At 35.5% G+C, this 19,669-nt stretch overlaps 1 protein-coding gene across 1 annotated transcript; it reads left to right on the forward strand.

The window, feature by feature from the left end:
* The first annotated feature begins 89 nt into the window (after positions 1 to 89).
* Positions 90 to 18,555, forward strand: LOC113081536 (inactive phospholipase C-like protein 2). The gene is made up of 5 exons (XM_026253610.1): positions 90 to 241; positions 3,516 to 3,719; positions 8,536 to 8,611; positions 15,382 to 15,491; positions 17,162 to 18,555. The coding sequence occupies exons 1-5, from the start codon at positions 149 to 151 to the stop codon at positions 17,360 to 17,362; spliced, it is 684 nt and encodes a 227-aa protein (XP_026109395.1). The 5' UTR covers positions 90 to 148; the 3' UTR covers positions 17,363 to 18,555.
* Positions 18,556 to 19,669: the final 1,114 nt, after the last annotated feature.

Here is a 19,669-nt window from a genome sequence, read left to right on the forward strand (position 1 = left end):
ACATTCCCCTCCAGTCGCTGACGGGTGAAGTCCTTCCACACGCCTGGCTCTTTGTCCATGTGGCCATTACTAACCGTCGTGGAGGGGTAAACCTCACAAAAGAGGGCTTTCGGTTCGCAAGGGTAAAAAGGGTCGGGAGTATGCCACTATGAGGATACTTCTCATCAAGACTGTAGATGAAGTCTTTAAATCTGCTGCACAGCCACTTCGGGAGGCCACTGATCTCAGAGAGAACATGCAGGTGAGATAACACTTACTTCATTGAGAAACAAAGTAGTGACTTGTTTTTAACATGAATGCCATAAAGGCTCAGTGTGATTGCAAAGATCAAGGTAAATATTTTCATCAGTTCTAGTTGATATTTCAGACATATTTTGATATTTAAATCTAAAATCTTAGAATAAATAAATGAGATATTTAAAAAAATATTTTGATTTTGCATAATAACTGAAAACATCCAAAAGCAAAAAACGATTTCTAGGTTTTTTAGGGAAAATGTAATGTTTAATAAAAAATATTTTGGAAATAATATTATAATTTTTAGATGACATATGACCTGGACAGGTTTTGTGAGATTCACCCCATTCAGGTTATGTAAATGTCTTGCCAAAACGGCTTGCCCAACTGTATCTCATTGTGGCAAAAGTCTTCTAGCGTGAGAAAGTTTTCTCAAATGAAGCTTCAGAAAGTCGACCCTGAGAAGGAAGCACAGTTTACAGGATGTTTCTCTTCACAAGGCCAGGAGCACTTGAACCGAAATCTCTCTGGCACTGATAAACAAAAATGCTGATTTTAATCTGCTGCAGTTCCTCGATGTTGCACAACTTGTTGAACTGGTACAAAAAGCACCTTGAAGATTGACCACAGATGCTTTTTTAGACACAAGAACTGAAAATATACTCATACATAGGCTACAGGTAGGAGATCAGCCAAATTCCTTTAAATATTTGATGTGGAAAATGTTACATAACACAGGGTTTGTCCTGAGGCATGTGTTGATTATATCCCTTTAAGAAGAGATTAGGTGGTCTCATGGATATAAGAGTTAGCACTACTATAACAAGAAAGCACTGTGTGTGTGTGTGTGTGTGTTTGTGTGTATATAATATATATATGTATGTCATCATAAGCTATTCTATTCATAACTCATTAGAGGAGCCTTCAAAAAAATTACATCTTCCTCCTACATTCAGAGCAGTGCTTTTGTAGAAGAAACACTTACAAAAACCACTTCCTATCACATTTCTTGTTCGTGGACATTCAGTCGGCACATTGCTTCCATTGGCTCGGTTTTTGTTTTCTCGTAACCTCCCACAATTAGGTCACTGGTTATGTTCAGAATAGCATGCTAATGCTCTTGCTGTTTCTGCTGTGTGTTATAGGCACATGCATACACCGTATATTAGGTGTAGCATGTGGTATGCATACTGTATGACATAAAGATGCTCTGATCGTTTGGCCAGGGATCGGAATCAGTTGATTTTTACTTATGATCGGCCCAGATCTCACTTCTTTCCGATTTCGAGCTTATCCGTTTTATTACCAGTGGTACAGGAAATAACGTCAGTCGCACATTCTGTCTCTCTCTCTCTCTTCTCTCTGATGACCCCTTTTCTCTCACACATCTCATTCTGTCCAGTTAAATCGTACTCATACTGCGCTTTATTTTAGTAATTCCCAGGTTTCGCGCTTACACCAAAAGCGCACGTACCGCCAATGATCTATATTAGTGGAGCACACAAGCCGCGCTCGGTCTAAAAGAGCTTATGAGTAACAAATACCAAAATGAGCAACTAGCTGCACTAAAGCGTTCAATAAACACTGTTTTGGAACGTTAAATAGTTGAGAAAGAGAACACGTTTTAGAACTTTAATGGTAAGCATTAATTTGTATTTAATTTTTACAATGAAGACTACTGAAAATAAATTTGACAAGAGAGATGAACTAAGAGACATGAACCAATAGAAAACATTACCGTCTCCAGCCACGAGAGGGGGCTGTATGAGATGTTCCTGTAGTCTACAACAGAGCAGCACAGAGCGCCATCTCACGGCTGTAGATGGTAATGTTTCCTCTTGGTTCTTGGTTCTAAATAAATGCGACTTATTGTCCAGTGCGACTTATATGTTTTTTTCCTGACTGATGTGACTCATACTTAGTTGCGACTTATAGTCCGAAAAATATGGTATATACTTTGTAGTATTTCTTATCTGGATTAAAAAGTAGTTTTATAGCTTTCTTTATTCTATTGCATTTATTTGTCCTGTTGTTTGCAATTTTTTTATATGTTCTTATTTTATAACTGACTTTTTACGTGTTTTTGAGGGGAAAATAAAATTTTGCGTTAAAGAAAAAGTACATTTGTGTTTGTAATTGCTGTCAATTATAGTTTATAGAAAAGAAAAAAAAACGGAATCTGCAAAAATCGGTATCGGCAGATGACACTAACAAAAATCTGAAATCGAAATCCTGCCAAAAAAAAAAAAAAAAAGTGCAATCGGTGCATCCTCTAGTATAACATGATGCAATGATCTCAACATTTCAAATACACTTTAAGTGATATTGTTATTATTGATGTTAAGCCCTTGATTATTATTATTAATTGATTGGACTGTGAGAGTTTAAATTTGCTAAATATATTTTTGAGATTTATATCTAGTGAGGGTTTGTGGAATTAAGCAAGCAACCTGATGAGTTCATGTAACAAAAAAATGTAAATTGCATTTTAGCAAATTATATGCACCGTATATGTTAGTATTAAATTCCAAACATAACAGTAGCTAGCCGCTATTGTACTTTGTCATAGAATTATATAAGCATCCAGGTTAGTTGTTGTTCTTTAAATTGCTATACAATTTGGCCAGAATTCTGTGGTTATATATCAATATGACTAAAAAATAATAATGATAGGAAACCTAGTGAAAATTATAGAAATTACAGCAATTTTAAGGAAAAACTAAACATTATTAAAATTAAAATTATGATTAAAGTAAAATGATTAATAATAATTATTATTATTTCTACTATTAATACTAAATAAAAATAGAAAAATTAAATGTAATAACATTTTTATTTTTATATAAATGTCAAAAAAATATTTTTGATGGATCACCACATGAAAGAAAAATAGTATAGTAATTTAATTTTAAAATTGCTATATTTATATTTGTGGCTGTATGAATTTCAAACATCAAACCTTTGAAAACCTTTTGACAGAAGACCACAGGGTTTCTGTTTAGTTGATAAGCTCTGCTAATTTCAAGTATAGGAAGATGCAAACACATCAGATAATGAGCTGCTCGTGTGTAAAAGAACACAGTGCCATGCTTCACTCTGAAGCACACAGGGTATATAGATATTAATTAAATCGCAGCCATATCGCAATTTCGCTTTCATTTTGATTAACTGTGCAGCCCTACATTTGGTGGTAGATATTATCATAAACATAACAATGTGTTAGGTGCTGCAAAACATTTCTGTGCAGGCTCACTCTTTGATCTACATGTCCTCCACAGAATGCCATCGTGCCGTTTAAAGAGCTCTGCGGTCTGTCTGCAGTGGCCAACCTGAAGCAGTGTATACTAGCTCTGTCCCCACGCCTCATCGGGCCGGACAGCAGCCCGCTTCTGCTGTTTAACCTCAGAGATCAGTACCCCACCATGGAGGCCCAGGGCCTGCTGCCTGAAGTCCTGAAGAAAGTGGTCACCGCTTATGAGATTGTGAGTACATTTCTATGAAAATGTCCTCCAAAACTATGAAAAACTCCAAAAAAAAAATCAAAATGCAGTCTGAATTCACTCACTCTCCTCTTTCTAGATGCTTTTTTTCAAAGGAACACAAATTTGGATTATTTACGTAGCTTGCAACTGCAGTGAAAATGACACCGTATTCAAAGTGTTCAGATGCCACAGAATAGATTTGTGTGACTAAAATGTTTTTCCTTAATATTGTTGTCTTGTTTTCCAGAACAAGCTATCTAAACATTGTTTACCTTTAGATACATTTACTTGAAAAGTAAAATGACTTTCAGAAAACAAGATTTAATATCTATCAAAATTAAGTGAATTTTTGCTCAAAACAAGAACAGATATCTTGTTTAAGAATTTTATTATTTTTTTTTTTTAATTAAGATATTTTTTTCTAAACCCATTGGCAGATATTTTTTTTGTTGTTGTTGTGAACAAGATTCAAGTAAAAAAAAAAGGATTTCAAGGATTCAAAATATTTATATTTTTCTGTTTAAAAATACTATTTTATCTATTAAGATTAATTATTACGATTATTTGTTTAACTCCATTGGCAGATATTTGTGTTTAGATATTTGTTCTGGAAAACAAGAAGAAATAGCAATTCTGTAGGCACACATTTAGTTTGCATGATTTCATGTAGCCTTAAGTGAAATAAATAATTTTTGGATGCATGTTGACTCCGATTTGATGAGTTGCAATGATGCAACCATGAATAAATCAGGTCTGAATCCATGGGTCATGATAATGAGTCGCAACAGTTTTAGTTTTTGCCTGTGTTTGAATAATTCACCATCATAAATTGTAAATTCAAACTTCTAAGAAAACTGCCCAGAGAATAGCTGAGCAGGAGCAGAATCAAAGTCTCCAATCTCTCAATTCAGGAAGAGCACTACTGATCTATATGAGACCAAATCCCTCATATCAGCATGTCAATACTACTTTTTATTTTTTTGGCTGTTGCTGTTTCCGAAATCTAAGTGTTTATTGTCCGGGGACTTGTATGTATGTATGTATGAATGAGCTGAATGATTTGCACATCCGTGAGGACGGTGTTTGTGCACCAGTTGAATAAGGGGTTGCTGGTCCCCTGCTCTATAAATACTCTTTATAGTGGTTCGTCTGCCACCAAGGCTGCAATTTCTTCAGCCATTAGTAATGTAATGACAGTGGGCATGATGAAGATGATGATGATGATGAAACAGCTGCTGCATCTGTGTGTGCATCTCTGTCACAGCTGCAACCAAAAAGCTGTTGTGTGGGCTAGTGATTAAAGATCCAGTCACAGAAAACCAGAAAATATCAAGGGATTTTAGAATGGAATTTTCTATACTGCATATACTGCATTTTTCTAGTTCAGTCTCTGAAATACAATTCTATTCTGAAGTAAGATTTTTGTTTGTGAAAGAAGTTTGTTATGGTCACCAAGGCTGCATTTATTTCATGCAAAAATGCAATAAATAAAAAAATAAAAATAAATAATAATAATAATTATATATATTTTTACTATTTACTGTGCCCTTGCTGTATACATTTTTTATTGAATTTTTATTAATTTTTATTTTTTTAAGAAAATGTATTAAATATACCAGATCGTCTGAGTCGGCTCGTGTCAATAAATGTGTCAGAATGATTTCCTAGTGTACTAATCCAAATTGATTTTTGGATGACTTGGATGTAGAGCTAGTTTGATAGATTGATTAAAATGCATTAATTTGACAGACTGATTAAAATGCATTCATGAACACTCAGCCTTAAGTTACCCCAAATAGGATGTGTGTACTGTAAGTCGCTTTAGTGTCATCTAACTAGTTGCTTATACAGTAAGCATGCATATTTCTAGCATTTTGGCTTTTTTATTAGTACTTAAACACATGCCTTATTCTGCATGACCATATTTTATATCTCTTAATCCTAACTCATTCCTAAATGTAACAGCTAGCTTGCTAACTATTAACAAGCACCAGAGTAGGAGTTTAGCAAGGCAGATGTCATGGTTCTTTAAATGAAGTGTGACTGATCTGTAGATTTTTTGTAGAGTGTGAGTGGTGGTGGCGGCCCGTGCAAGCCCAAATCTAGGTTCTTTCAGCGATTGTTTTGGTTGCAGATGAAGGCAGACTCTTCATGTGTCTCAGAGTAGAATGGTGTGAAGAAATAGTTTTGACACTTGCGTACTGTTAGCTTTCCTGCTTGCATACAGTATGTCAGGTCTGAGCGACTGTCAGCACGTGGCGAGGCCATCAGAAAGTGTGCTCTCCGACCCACTTCCTGGAAAGTTTCCACAGCCTCATGACTGATCGCAGTGAGAGGTTTCTGAGCACGAGCCATTGGAAAAAGATGCTGGCATGAAACTAAAGCAGCTGTTCTCCTCTTTGTTGGCATGGAAAGATAATCTGGCCATGACAAGTGACCCTGCAATGCTTTTGGCTGCTATAGGGATGTACAATTCAATTAGACTGACCTGCGGTACATAAAGACCTGTGCCGCTGGCAGTACATTCAATTAAAGTTTCAGCTTATCCTTTGTTTCTTCATCACAAGAGCCAGTAAATTGCTCAAGACGACGAGGTCAGCTGATTCATTTTCATAGAAATGGTACCACAAACGGGTTGCGAAAATCATCCTTTTGTAACTTTTTTTCAGACACACATTTCTGTACTTCCAAACAAGGTTGTTTACAAACAAAAAATAACAAAAAATACCTGTACTCCAGAATTACATGACATTTAGTTCAAAATGGACAGTAAAGGCATTTACTGTAAAATGTAGCAAAATATTATTTTCTCAAATAAACAGTTTTTCTATGAATCAAATAAAAATGTATCAGTTTCCAAAAAAGAGAGAGAGAGCATAAGAAACTTCTTTAAAAAAAAAAATACAAAAAAAAACTACAAAACAGCCATTGTTACCAAATAGATTGAACACGTTAACTGCAGGAAGTTTCAACAGTTAAAGCATGACTTCACATTTCCCACCCCGTTAGGTTTTTAAGTGTAAACTCTTCCCAGAGGTCTTTGTTTTTATGATACTGTACATGCATTTCAAGAGTCTAAAGGTCAGAACAAGCATGTGCATAATCTGCATTAATAAATTAAAACAGATGCTTGAGACTGAGATGAACTATGCTGGTAAATCATTTACATAGAGACACATTAAATATACTGTAGCCAAAACATGCATTAGCATTATTAATATTGTGATTATTTCTAATGGTCAGAGAGAGGGTACAAAATGAACATAAAAAACAAACAAGGTGTAAGAAACCTAGACTAGAAATAAATTAACTTCTAAAGTTGCCTTTAATAAACGCAGCTTTACTTTGTCTGTCTTGGCAGCAAGTTGAGTCTCATAAGAGAAGTTTTTGAGCTAGTCTCTGGTTTTCTGATGTGGTTGGTGTTCAGGCGCTGCAGGATCTGAGATGTCTGTCTGAATTAGATTTAGTGTGTGTCTGAATAGTCTGGCGTAATTAAATATAGGAATCTGCTCACTTCATTAGAAGGGTGTGGGTCCGTGTTGAACAAAAGAGCACATCTATTACATAATCTGACCCACTTTCTGTCCTGCTATGACTTTCCTCATTAGACGAGCTGTGCACAACCAATTCAGCAAACATGTACTTCCTGTTTTGCATTGTTTCTGCTAATCTTACGTTGTTCAAAATGTCAAAAATAGATTTTTTTTTAAACATCATGCCAGTCATCACCTTGTCCTGTGGATGGATGGATAGATAAATGACATTTTTAAATGGTTTTTCATAAGACAAACGTACAACTTTTATAAAGATTTGGAATTTTAAATATCTGTGAATTATAGCACTCCTAGCTACCGTATAATTTACAGGACCCATATTCAGGCTTAAATTGATAATATCATATCTCAACTCCTAAAATCTTTGTTGCCTTTTATGCAAACTTACCCTAGGATACTACTACTTTCTTTCTTTCTTTCTTTCTTAAACTCAACTTATCTTCTTGCCTTTCATACGAAAGTACCACAGGATAATACTTAATTTTATTTTGTATCATTTTTATTTCATTTTTTGAGTGAGTGCAATGCATTTTGTAATATTTCAAGTCACCTCTGATATACTTTGTAATAATAGTTATTAAACAATTAAACAGCTACTGTATGACCCATATTCAGGCACAAATTCATAAACGTCTTCTTGTCATTTACACAAAAGTAGTACAGAATACTTAATTTTAAGCTATTATATTATTTCTGTCTATAATTTATATTTATTATGTCTTTTATTATTATTAAATGTTATTATGTATGTATGTTTGTTAATGTATTTGTTTTATATGACCTCTGTTATAATTTTTAATAATATCTGTAATTATACACCTACTATATGACCCATATTCAGGAATAATTTATAAACACGAAAAGTCTTCTGATCATTTACACACAAAGAGAAAACAATGCTACTTATTTATTTATTTCACCACTACTTAGTTATATATTTTATTTTATGACTATTTATTTTATTTTTTTAACTTGACTGGAATGTTTTTTTTTTATGTTTCTTATGACCTCAGTCACAAATTCATGAGCATTCTTGCCATTTGTAAAAAAGTAGGGTGGAATTGTATTTTTTTAATTTTTTTTACTATTATTATTTTATCACTACCAATTTTTTGTTTTACTTTTTTTTTTATTTCTGTGTGACTGGAACGTAGTGCCTGCAGGGTTCAGGCCACTGTGGCACACTACAACCGAGCTGTCATCCGAGTGTTACAGTAACCGCACAGATGCTCATCACGTGTCCCTTTCTCCCGTGTTCACAGATGATCCAGACCAGCCGAACGCTGCTGGAGAGCTCAGACGGCGTGTACGAGCGAATGCTGCAAGTCCAGAAATCAGGTAAGAATGAAAAACCATGCAAGAGAACAAAAGCAGACAAGACGAGCGAGAGAAAAAGAAAGACGGAGTGTTCCACAAGGGATGGACATTTCTTGGAACACAGTCGATCGACGCGGCCTTTCGATCGCAGCTCCCTCTGTAATAGAATGCATTCATACTAAAAAAGCTCAAAGAGAAAGATTTAATTATGCCACGCTGTGTTATATAAGACCCATTGTGCGTTTCTCTTCACCTGTGTGATGTCCTGCTTTTCAAACACAGTTCAAGTAGGGTTTTTTGACTCTCAATAGTGTTATTCGCTCTGTTCTCTAATTAACAGGACACTAAGATCTATGGCCTATCATAGCCGTGAAATCAAAGTGACGCAAACAGCTGCACGATGCAATCAGCCAAGATCGGCCTCAGTTGCATTCACTCCGAAATGAAAGAAAAAGCCAGAATGCAAGAGAAATCAAGCATTTTGAAGATGCATCTGTGCATTACATAGATTTTTTCTGAAGCGCACAATGTAGCTTCACTTCTGATCTCCCAAATCAAATCAGACGGAGGAATCCAAATTGAATCTAGAAAACAGACAAAATTAAATCTATTAGTGAGGCAAAGCATGAAGTGAAAAAAAAGAGATCCTTCCATCATTCCTGCTGTGATTCACATTTCATCATTATCCGGTTGCCTTCTATCTGTGTCCTATTGCATTCATAAAAGCTTGTGGTGCGGAGTGGAAACATTGATAATCATTTAGTTGCTGGGGGACAGTGATTGGCAGGTGATCGATGCGGGAGGCTGGCAGTGTGTTTCATTGATCGCAGCTGATGGAGTCTGTGCACAGGAAGCTCTTCCAGTTCATTAGATGTTCTCTCTCTGAATAATTATCAAAGCTCCGCCCAAAAACACACACACTACCATTCTGTTTTGTCGAGCCAACACTAAATCAATAAGCTTGCCGATTGCTTTAATACCCCATGTGTCATTTTCTATCCTGTTCGGCTTTAAAAATGGACAAATAAACCTTGTTGCACAGAGGTTGTTAATGCTTGTTAAAGCCAGTTACACAATTACTGTTGCTCATACTTAGTATTAAGTACCCCAAAATGAAAATGTGCTGTTAATTTAACAACTCTCAAGCCATTAAAAATGTAGGTGAATTTTATTTTATTTTTTTATTTTTTTACACCGGCAACCATTTACAACACTCTTGCTTCCTTCTGAAAATCTGAAGATGTAGTTCATCATCAAACTATCACTCAACTGCTTCCATCTTTGATTTCTCCTGCTTAACACTGTCATTTCTCACCACTTTTAATGCAGTTTAATATACTGCGTCAGAAGTGAAACGAAACCACAAAGCTTTTATTGATTTCCAGAGTCTGCGGCCACAAGAAATATCAATCCTCTTTTGTTCCAGCACGAACGCTGGAGTAAACACTGTAAATCAATCTCTGTGGTTTCGTGCCTCTCTTAAGAAGCCCATCTCCGCCTGGTGCACTTCAGAGTCCCGCATGAACACAGAAGTTAATGTGGATGAACGGCCCACCGGCAGCAGCTTTACTTCTCTTGAGGTGTGGCAGAGATGGACAGATGGAGCTGTACGAGGAGCTGTGAATTAGGAAAAGTGGGTCAATACTTGCCCATTCCCCCGTGGAATCCAGTGGAACGCTCCTGCATTGACAGCCCTGAATAATCAAAACTGGCCACTGTAAAGTGCTATTGCAGGTACAGCAGGTATCGATCTACAGGCAGAGTAAATAACATGCTGCCTTTTGAGGAAAGTATTACCGGGCAGTGCTCCAAGCATCTAAGTTACAATATACTTTTACTGTAAATATTTGAAAATTTGTGCACTAACAATCACCCTGATGACAGCGGGAAATGGTCGTATGCAAGGCACTGCACTTATGTGCTTTTGATTTAATATACTAGTAAAGCAAATGCATGGCTTGCATGCAGACCAAGACTAATTTTTTTAATAATCTCTGGCAACAGATGAACATAAACAAGTACATTTTCAAGAGCCATCCATATTTTATATATTACATTGCAAAAAAATCTTTTTTTTTTTTATAAGCTAGATGGAGAGCAACAGAATGCAGGTTCTTGAGAGGGTCTCAGCTTGACACAATGTAATAAAAACATCACACTAAGTGATGAACTGAAGATAACGGGTCAAAGCAGCTGACAAAAACAGAGGTGCACGCTTATTATGATAATTACAATAATCAGCAGAGAGAGCACTTTAAGAGAGTGTTCTTTAATTGAGTTTGCCAGTGAGTCTTCACATACTGGAATGACAAAACATGATGCTTTATGTTTTGAATTTGCTGATTTTGTATTTTTGTAAAAAAAAAAAAAATATGCAAGTTGCTGATGCTACAGTGTATTTTGCATCATGGAAATGAGCTATTTACTGTTAATGTGCAAGACGTCTGATTCATTATCTGTTATAGATAAATAATCTTCATTCTTAGTATTGTATCAGTTACTCACCAGCGGATCCTCTGCAGTGAATGGGTGCCGTCAGAATGAGAGTCTAAACATCGCAATAATCCACAGCACTCCAGTCCATCAGACAACATCTTGTGAAGCTGCGTGTTCATAAAACAACTAATCCATGAAGGAGTTTTTAACTTCAAACCACTGCTTCCGGCTAAAATACGAGTCAATAATATGACTGTCTCCAGATGAAGGACTATTTACAGGCAAAAACAGTCCAGAAAAAGTTCTTAACAAATATGTGGGTGGATTTTGATGTGAGAGACAACAGGAGATGGACTTTTTCAGTAGAGGAAGCGTTATTATGAATTATGGACTTGTATTTTAGTCAGACACGGCGGGTCAAAGTTGAAATGCCTTAATGATTTCTAATAAACACAGTTTTTCACAAGATATTAATTGATGGACTGGAGTGTACTGTGATGTTTTCATCAGCTGTTTGGACTCTCATTCTGACGGCACCCATTCACTCCAGAGCATCCATTGCTGAGCAAGTGATGAAATGCTACTATTTCTCCAAATCTGTTTCGACGAATAAAAAAACTCATTCTGGATTGCCTGATGGTGTGTACATTTTCAGCAAGGGTGATCTATTCCTTTAATCTTGTGTGTGAAGGTCTATTGGTGCATCTAAAATCCAATGTGAAAGTTTGCATGAGAATGTTTCGATGCACTGATCATGCTGCTATTATTACGGTTGACAGGCGGTGCATGAGGCATAGCTGCGCGGTGTGCCAGACTACAGGTATTTCTGTCAAATTAAATCATTTAAAGCACATAAAAGACTATGCATAGATGAGCAGGTGTCTTAGAAGCATGCTGTGGCGTTCTTTCATGCTGTCTGTGCAGTGTCACAGAGCCACAGAGCTTGCATCCTCAGAGATGCCCGGGTTTTCCCACTCTTCCTACAGTATGTTGCTAGGCAACCCCTGCCAGGAAGAGCCGTCGGAGGGCCATTGGTCCCCCCGCCTTCAGCACGATCACGCATCATTAACCCGACAGCACCTCTCCTTGCTTACCGCCCGTCCAATCCACCACTGAGGTTACCAGAGTGTGAAAGAATGAATACAGATCATCTTGAAATATCCCCACACGGCTCGCGGTAATGGCTTCCCCCTCTTGAGCATCATTGCTCTATTTGTACGAAGTCAAACACCGTCTCCTCAGGCTCGTGTGCCGCCTCATTGGCCAGCGATCTGCATCTAGAGACAGTCGTCTAAGCCGTGGTCTTCTTTTAGAGAGGGCTCACAGCTGCGGGAGCGTTTGCACACCTAGATGTCATCGCTGAGAAAGCGAGACGGAGCGCAACAGATGTGCGTTTATAGGTGGATTACCTCTCACACGCTGTTGCTAAAGTACACAGAAAGACAGAAACAGAGCAGGGTGTGATGGATGTTCCTATTGTTAGTCAATCTGGGGTTTGGGAGTAACAGTAACTATACAAATTCCTCCTCGTTTCTTAACTGGGCTTTGCCAAGTTGCTGAACACCAAATATGCAAGTTGATGCATGCAAATACACTGCCATGTGCAGTATTCTGATGTTGTTGCTGTTTAGTTTAGTGTTGCTTCAGCACAAAAAGTCTTAATACGTCTGTCAGTCCACAAAAGGGACCAGAAATGGCATAAAAAAGAAGCAGAAAAGTAGCCTAGTTGTCTGTGTAAAATTAAAAATTATTGTATTATTTTTAGAGTGTTATTTTATTACTCTTTAGAATGAATTCGTTTATATAATACTTTCCATAATAGATTATATTTTTTATTAAAATAGTATTATTATTTAGTTTTATAGATTATGGTCTTAATTGCAGAATATAGTTTTTTATTAATCATTTAAATTAGCTTATATTTTTATGTTTTAAGTTTTCATTTTAATTAGTTTAATTTTAAATGAATTTTTTTTTTCAACATTTTTGTAAGTTTTTGTATAATACGTGTAACATACAAATTTTACATTTCAGTTTTTCCTCACTCAGTTATTTTATTATGCAGTATTATTTTTTATTTTTATATTTTCAGTTTTCATTTCAGTTTAATTTAGTGATGTTTATGTGCTTTTAACATGTTTTGTAAAACAATTTCAAACTATCTTACATTTCCTCCATTTTTACCATTTTTAAATTGTGTTCCTCACACAATGTTTTGTTAGTATTAATTATATATGATTACAGTTTTTATTAATATATTGAATTGGCATTTATTTATATTTAATATTTTAATTTTAGTTTCATTTGTAGGAGTTATATTTATTTATAAGTTTTATATTTATGTCTAGGTTTAATATATTTTTATTTCGGTTTTAGTTTTATACATATATATATATATATATATATTATTTTAGCTAGTAATTTAGGTAAATGTAATAATAGGTAAATGTTAATAAACCTGCAAAAAAAAAGAAAAGAAAAAAAAAGCATATGACTTAAGAATATTACCATATAGACTTTAATATTATTATTATTATTATTATTATTATTATTATTATTATTATTATTATTATTATTATTTCAGAATTGTCTTTTTTTATGTCCAAATTTGTTATCATTGTTAATTCAAACACAACAAACCCGACACACCTTGGCCAATCCTGTGCTTATTTCTTCCTCAAGTGCTCATTGTAGGTTTGTTTCTGAATTGTGATTGAAAGCAGCCAGTCAGTTTGAAACGTTGCATGTCCTATTTGTGTATGACGTGCATCATATCGGAGGCTTTTATTTGAAATATGCAATTATCACTAAAGAGAGATGTTTCCTCTCCTCGGTGGCCGTTCTTCAGTTCAGTTCGGATGAAAGAAAGACGAAGACAGGAACAGAACGGTGTGGTTCTTGGCTTGTGTTCTTTGGCTCGATGCTAATTTATCTGTCTGTCTGCTGTGCTCACACTCACATCTTCTCATCTCTGCAATCTCTCTTTCTCTTTCAGTTTTAAATGTGTATTAAACACCTGTTTTCTGATTGCGTCACAAGCGTTTACTGTCCTTATTTGCACTGTACGGTTCAAGGAGAAACTTGTGACTCACAGTTTACAGCAACGAGGCGTCAGTCTGGACAATAAAAACACAATGAGATGAATCTGCTGTATGTGACACAACTGGCCCCGTCCTCACATCTCCCATGAGGCTTTAATCCTAGCCAACCGAATAAAGTGGCCTTGTGCTGGTGTGTGTTGAGATGACAGGAAGTGAACCCACATCCCATAGTTTCTTTGATAACTAAAGTTGTCAAAGCTTATGAATGCATGAAAGGATTGACTAGTTTCAGGGATTTTGTTGCCAGCTGGAGATCAGATGGCTTGAAACTCTCTCAAATTGGCCACGAGCCATCCTTATTGTTTAGCCCGATGGGGGAGTTGTGCATGTTGAGGTGGGACGTCCCACAAACAAAACTGTGGACTCTATTTGCAGTGATTGTAGGAGCTCTTTAAGACTAGTTTCATCATTTCTTGTCTCATGTTTCAAGAATAATGTTTAAATTGTTGGTTCAAATTAATTGATACGAAACCCTGAACTCTGACGAAAATAAGCTTTAATTTATTTTAAATTTATATATATATATTTGCTGTTTATTGTAAAGTTTTTTGATACTGGTGCATATAAATGGAAACATACATATTTTTTTTTGTTCATAGGTTTTTGCTGATTTAGTTCTTAAATGAACATTTTATATCTTTGTCACAATTGCTTGGTTGAAGGAATATTTTTTTCAGATTTTATTTTTTATTTCAAACTGCAAATACATACATATTGAAATTTACACTATTGTTCAGAAGTTTATGGTCATGGTACATTTTTTAAAAGAAATCATTCTTTTAATAGTATTAAATTATAATAAATTATAATAATATTTTGAAGTAGTCAAGTGTGGAATCTATAATGTTACAAAGGATTTTTATTTCAAATAAATGCTGTTCCTTTGAACTTTTTATTCATCAAAGAATCAAAAATAAAAATAAAAAAGTAGCAGTTTATCAAAAAATGTAAGCAGCACAACTTTATTCAACATTGTAAATAATCAGAAGTGTTTCTTCAGCAGCAGTTCGGCATATTTTCATGATTTCTGATGATCATGTGACACTGAAGACTGGAGAAATGATGATGCTGAAAATTCAGCTGTGCATCATAGAAATAAATTACATTTTATACAATATATTCAAATAGAAAACCTAACAATTTTAATACTGTTGCACAAAATTAAAAAAGGTAATCTACATTGAATATCCACAAAAACCTATTAAGATATTGACCACATTTTTGTGGCTATAACTCCTGAATCTGTCATTTCAGCGATGGAGTTCCATGAGAAACTACACGACATGGCGGTGAAGGAGGGACTGAAGGGAAGAAAACTCCACAAATCTGTAGAGAGCTTCACCTGGAACATCACCATTCTGAAGGTGATCTAAAATTATGCTCCCATTTCAGATGATGATATGCATATATTTGACCATAAGAAAATATATGAGATGCTGTGATGTATAACAGTTAGCAATCTTGAACTTATGATGAGTATTAATCATTTCTCGACCAATGTTTTGGGACACTGACTGTTTAATTCGGGGCTTGCACAGCCTCTTGTGGAATAAAAAGCAAATAGCCTGTAATAGAATTCAGAACAACATCGTTAACCAGATTTGCATTTCCTGAAGGAAATACCTCCGTGCTTATGCAAGGAAACCAAAGAGAAGTGTGAAAGGTTGACTGTGTTTAGGTGTTAGACATTTGGTTCAGCAAAAATGAAATCCTGCAGCATAACAACATATGTTGATTATTATATAGATAGAATAAGAGAATTTCACTTAGTATGCAAATACATGAAAGGAAGACGACCAATCACAATTACTGAAAATTCAAATTAAAAAAAAAACTTAAAAGGAGTAGCAAGAAAATCATACTGGTCAGAATGACATGAGGGTGAATAAATGATTTAATTTTTTATCTTTTATTTTTATTTTTTACTTGTGCTGTACTGAACACCCTTTACGTAATTTGGTGTTCCCAGTAAAAAATGACCGGCCATTAACATATCTTGGATTCAGTCTTTTTGTGGACTTCTTTTCTTTAGGAGAGGTTTTGTATTTCTTTTTTGAACTGATTGATGATAGGCGTCATTGAGTTGAGCTTAAAAACCCCAGTCTTTGAGGGAGAAAGCATTATTTGTGGAAAATGTTGGCAAAGTTCACTCAAAAACCAAACATGGCTGTTTTTTGTTTTATGGTTGTGCATGAGTCCCTTGTTTGTTCTGAACAGTTAAACTGAGCTCTGTTCTTCAGAAAAATCCTCCAGTTCCTGCAGATTCTTCCGTTTTCAGGCATCTTTTGCATATTTGGACCCTTTCCAGCAGTCACTGTATGATTTTGAGATCAATCTTTTCACACTGAGGACAATTGACGGACTCAAACACAACTATTGAAAAAGGTTCCAACATTCACTGATGCTCCAGAAGGAAACAAGATGCATTCAGAGCCGGGGAGTGAAAACTTTTGAACACGATGTCGTCCAAATTGTTCTTATTTTGTTGAAATCATGTTTTTCTATTTAATACTGTCCTTTGGAAGCAACAGAAGATACCTGCATGTTTTTCCGGAAGACAAATTAAGTACAATTTACCTTGATCTTCAAATTCCAAAAGTTTTCACCCCCCCCCCCGGCTGAATGCATCGTGTTTCCTTCTGGAGCATCAGTGAACGTTTGGACCTTTTTAAATAGTAGTGTTTGAGTTTGATCTTCGATGTAAAATATATTTTACAGGACTAAATAAGAAAATAACATGCATTTTGTATGATCTCCCTTATCTTTTTAAAAATATTCACATTTTCACAGATTCTGCAAAGGGTTCCCAAACTATTGCATGCCACCGTATATAACTATAAAAGACCATTGAACATGAACATTTTTTTAAACAGCCAATCCTTATGACTAATCTGCAATAGATTCCAGATAAAAATACAGCTGATTATATGTAAGTTACAACAGGGAAAATCGTTTTCTGAGAATATTGTCTGCAAGAGTCCTGTATCCAGTTATTTGTGAGTGAGACCCCTTGTCTCTGCTTGTGTGTTTTTAGGGCCAGGCTGATCTGCTGAAACACGCTCGGGCAGAAGTGCTGGAAAATCTGAGACAGATCCACTACGCCGCCCTCACCTGTAACCTGGCCAAGGGAGAAGCAGGACCCTCATCGGGGTCCGAGTCCAGGGGCCGCCGCAGCCTGGAGGCCATCCCGGAAAAGGCGATAAGGGAGGACAACATCATGGACGAGGAGAACTGAGGGTGCCAAAGCATCCCGCCAAATCCCATAAATCCTCTCCCAGGGTCGGCATGTACCGAGAGCCGCGGGCGGACAAAAACATTTCAAAAGATCTCCGCACGACTCCGAGCGAAGCCAAGGCCTCCTCTACTTTGCGTTCCTGTCTCCGTCCCCCATCCGTGTCTCTCCTCAGTGCTCCCGGTATCCGAGGTCAGGTGGGTGTCCATGAGGCTGACCTTCACTCCAGGTCTCTCTACAAGCACAAACTTTGAGTATTAGGAGGAAATAGAACTGAAGCCATGAATGTAACGAGACGTTGTGTGTGTGAATGTGTTCGAGGAAAGAAGAAAGCTGTTTACAATAAAGAACTACTTTGCATTCTGTCTGCCAAAATAGTATGTGTGTGTGTATATACAGTATAAATGTATATGGAGATCTGTTACCTTTTTTGCTATGTGAACTTTTAATGGATCGGATTATTTTGTTATGAGAAATGGATGTTTTAAAGAGCTCTTATTTTATTTGCTTGAGATGTGGATCTGATGAGACGGCCCCGGCCCTTTATGGGCTTTTTAAAAATGATTCGTATAAATACAGGAGGATTTGGTTTGAGAGAGAATCTAGTGTGAGACATTACCAGCAGCTACTGTACATGTGAATAGGTAAGAGTCTCTGGGCTAGTCTTTGGCAATGTGCACATTGCAAAGTTTCATTTAATTTACATTTAATCATTTAGCAGATGGTTTTATCTAAAGCAACTTACAAATGCAATTCCTTTAATTGCCATTCTGTGTACATTTAAAATTTTGAACATTATGCATAATGTTTCTAAAAAAGAAAGATGAAAGCCAACAGTTTAACTCCAAGGTCCTAGATTGTTAAATAAAAATGCTCTAAATTTTTCAAGGTTGCATTGATTTACATCTAGCAATTAAAATGTATTAAAATTTTAATCATTTGAAGGCCCCCCTGAATTTGATGTATTGAGAAAAATATATATTTTACAATTTTTAAGTAGAAGTATGGCATGCCTAATATATATAAATATATAATATATAATAAAAATGCCATAAATGTTTTAAGATTGCATTCATTTACATGACTTTCCCAGGTCCAGAAATGTAAAATTAATGAAAATTGAAATATGAAGTAACCTTGGACATTTTGCCAAAGCTGAGAACCATTGGTTTAACCAACTCAATGTTTTATTTTATATATATATATATATATATATATATATATATATATATATATATATATATATATGATTTCAGGCTTTCTATCTTTAAGTTTCACATTGAATTCAATGCATTTCTCATGTATTTGTAATAATGTCGAAGTCATTTATGAGTGAAAAAGTGAATGAGTGATTTCCCTGCAGTGTGCACAGGGGCTTTAAAGAGCGGACTGAATACTGTACGTCAAGTGTTGTGATTAAAGCTTCTCGAGCATTCCTGGAAACTAAGTTGTCCATTTGTAAATGGCTATGATTCTGCCTTGTTGCTAAAGCTCTGTCTTGCATTGCCTTTTTTCACCCACCTTCTTGTTGTTCTAGTTTGTGTTTGTTTGCGGCTCGTTTCGTTGGTCTTCTCATTGTGCCCTCTACTGTCGGACCCTGTGAACCTCCTCCATTGGATTTTACACATGCTCAGAGATTAAACTGGACCGAAAATGAAACCAGTTTGTTTAAACATTTCAGTGCTGTTATTGTGTATTTATAATCCTAGTTTACCATTTATACCCATACAGAGACAATGATAGTTTCTAAGAGAATATTGTTTAACTCTGTTAAGACCCAATGCTCTGAAATAAACCGTTAATTACATTAACTGTTTCTAGTTTGTCGTGGTACACAAAATCGTGTGTGTGTGTGTGTGTGTATGTAGATAGTTTGGGTTCAGTTTCAAATGCTTTTGAAAGAAGTCTCTTCAGCTTACTCAGATTTCTATGTGAATATCTGTTAAAATCAAAAAATAAAGATGAGAAAAAGAATAGCAAAATATAGACAAAATATTTTTTTTGCCGAATAAAAATCAAATAAGGGAATCGTTATATTAGATTAAAAAAAATGGTTGAATCAGAATTGTGTGATAACTCATATTTGCGAGAAAAAGTGAGATACAAGATAAAAAGTTGCTTTTACTTATTTTTTTAACCTTTAGTGGGAACAAGCTTCCATAATTGAATGCATTATTGCTGAATAAAAATATTTGGACATTTTATTTTAGGGTCTCTTAACTAGTTCCTTATTAACATGCATATTACTAGAATATTAACCATTTATTCGTACTAATTAAGCACATATTAATGCCTTATTCTACATCCCTA

The sequence above is a fragment of the Carassius auratus genome, unplaced genomic scaffold (assembly GCF_003368295.1).
Source record: "Carassius auratus strain Wakin unplaced genomic scaffold, ASM336829v1 scaf_tig00034582, whole genome shotgun sequence".
NCBI lineage: Eukaryota > Metazoa > Chordata > Actinopteri > Cypriniformes > Cyprinidae > Carassius > Carassius auratus.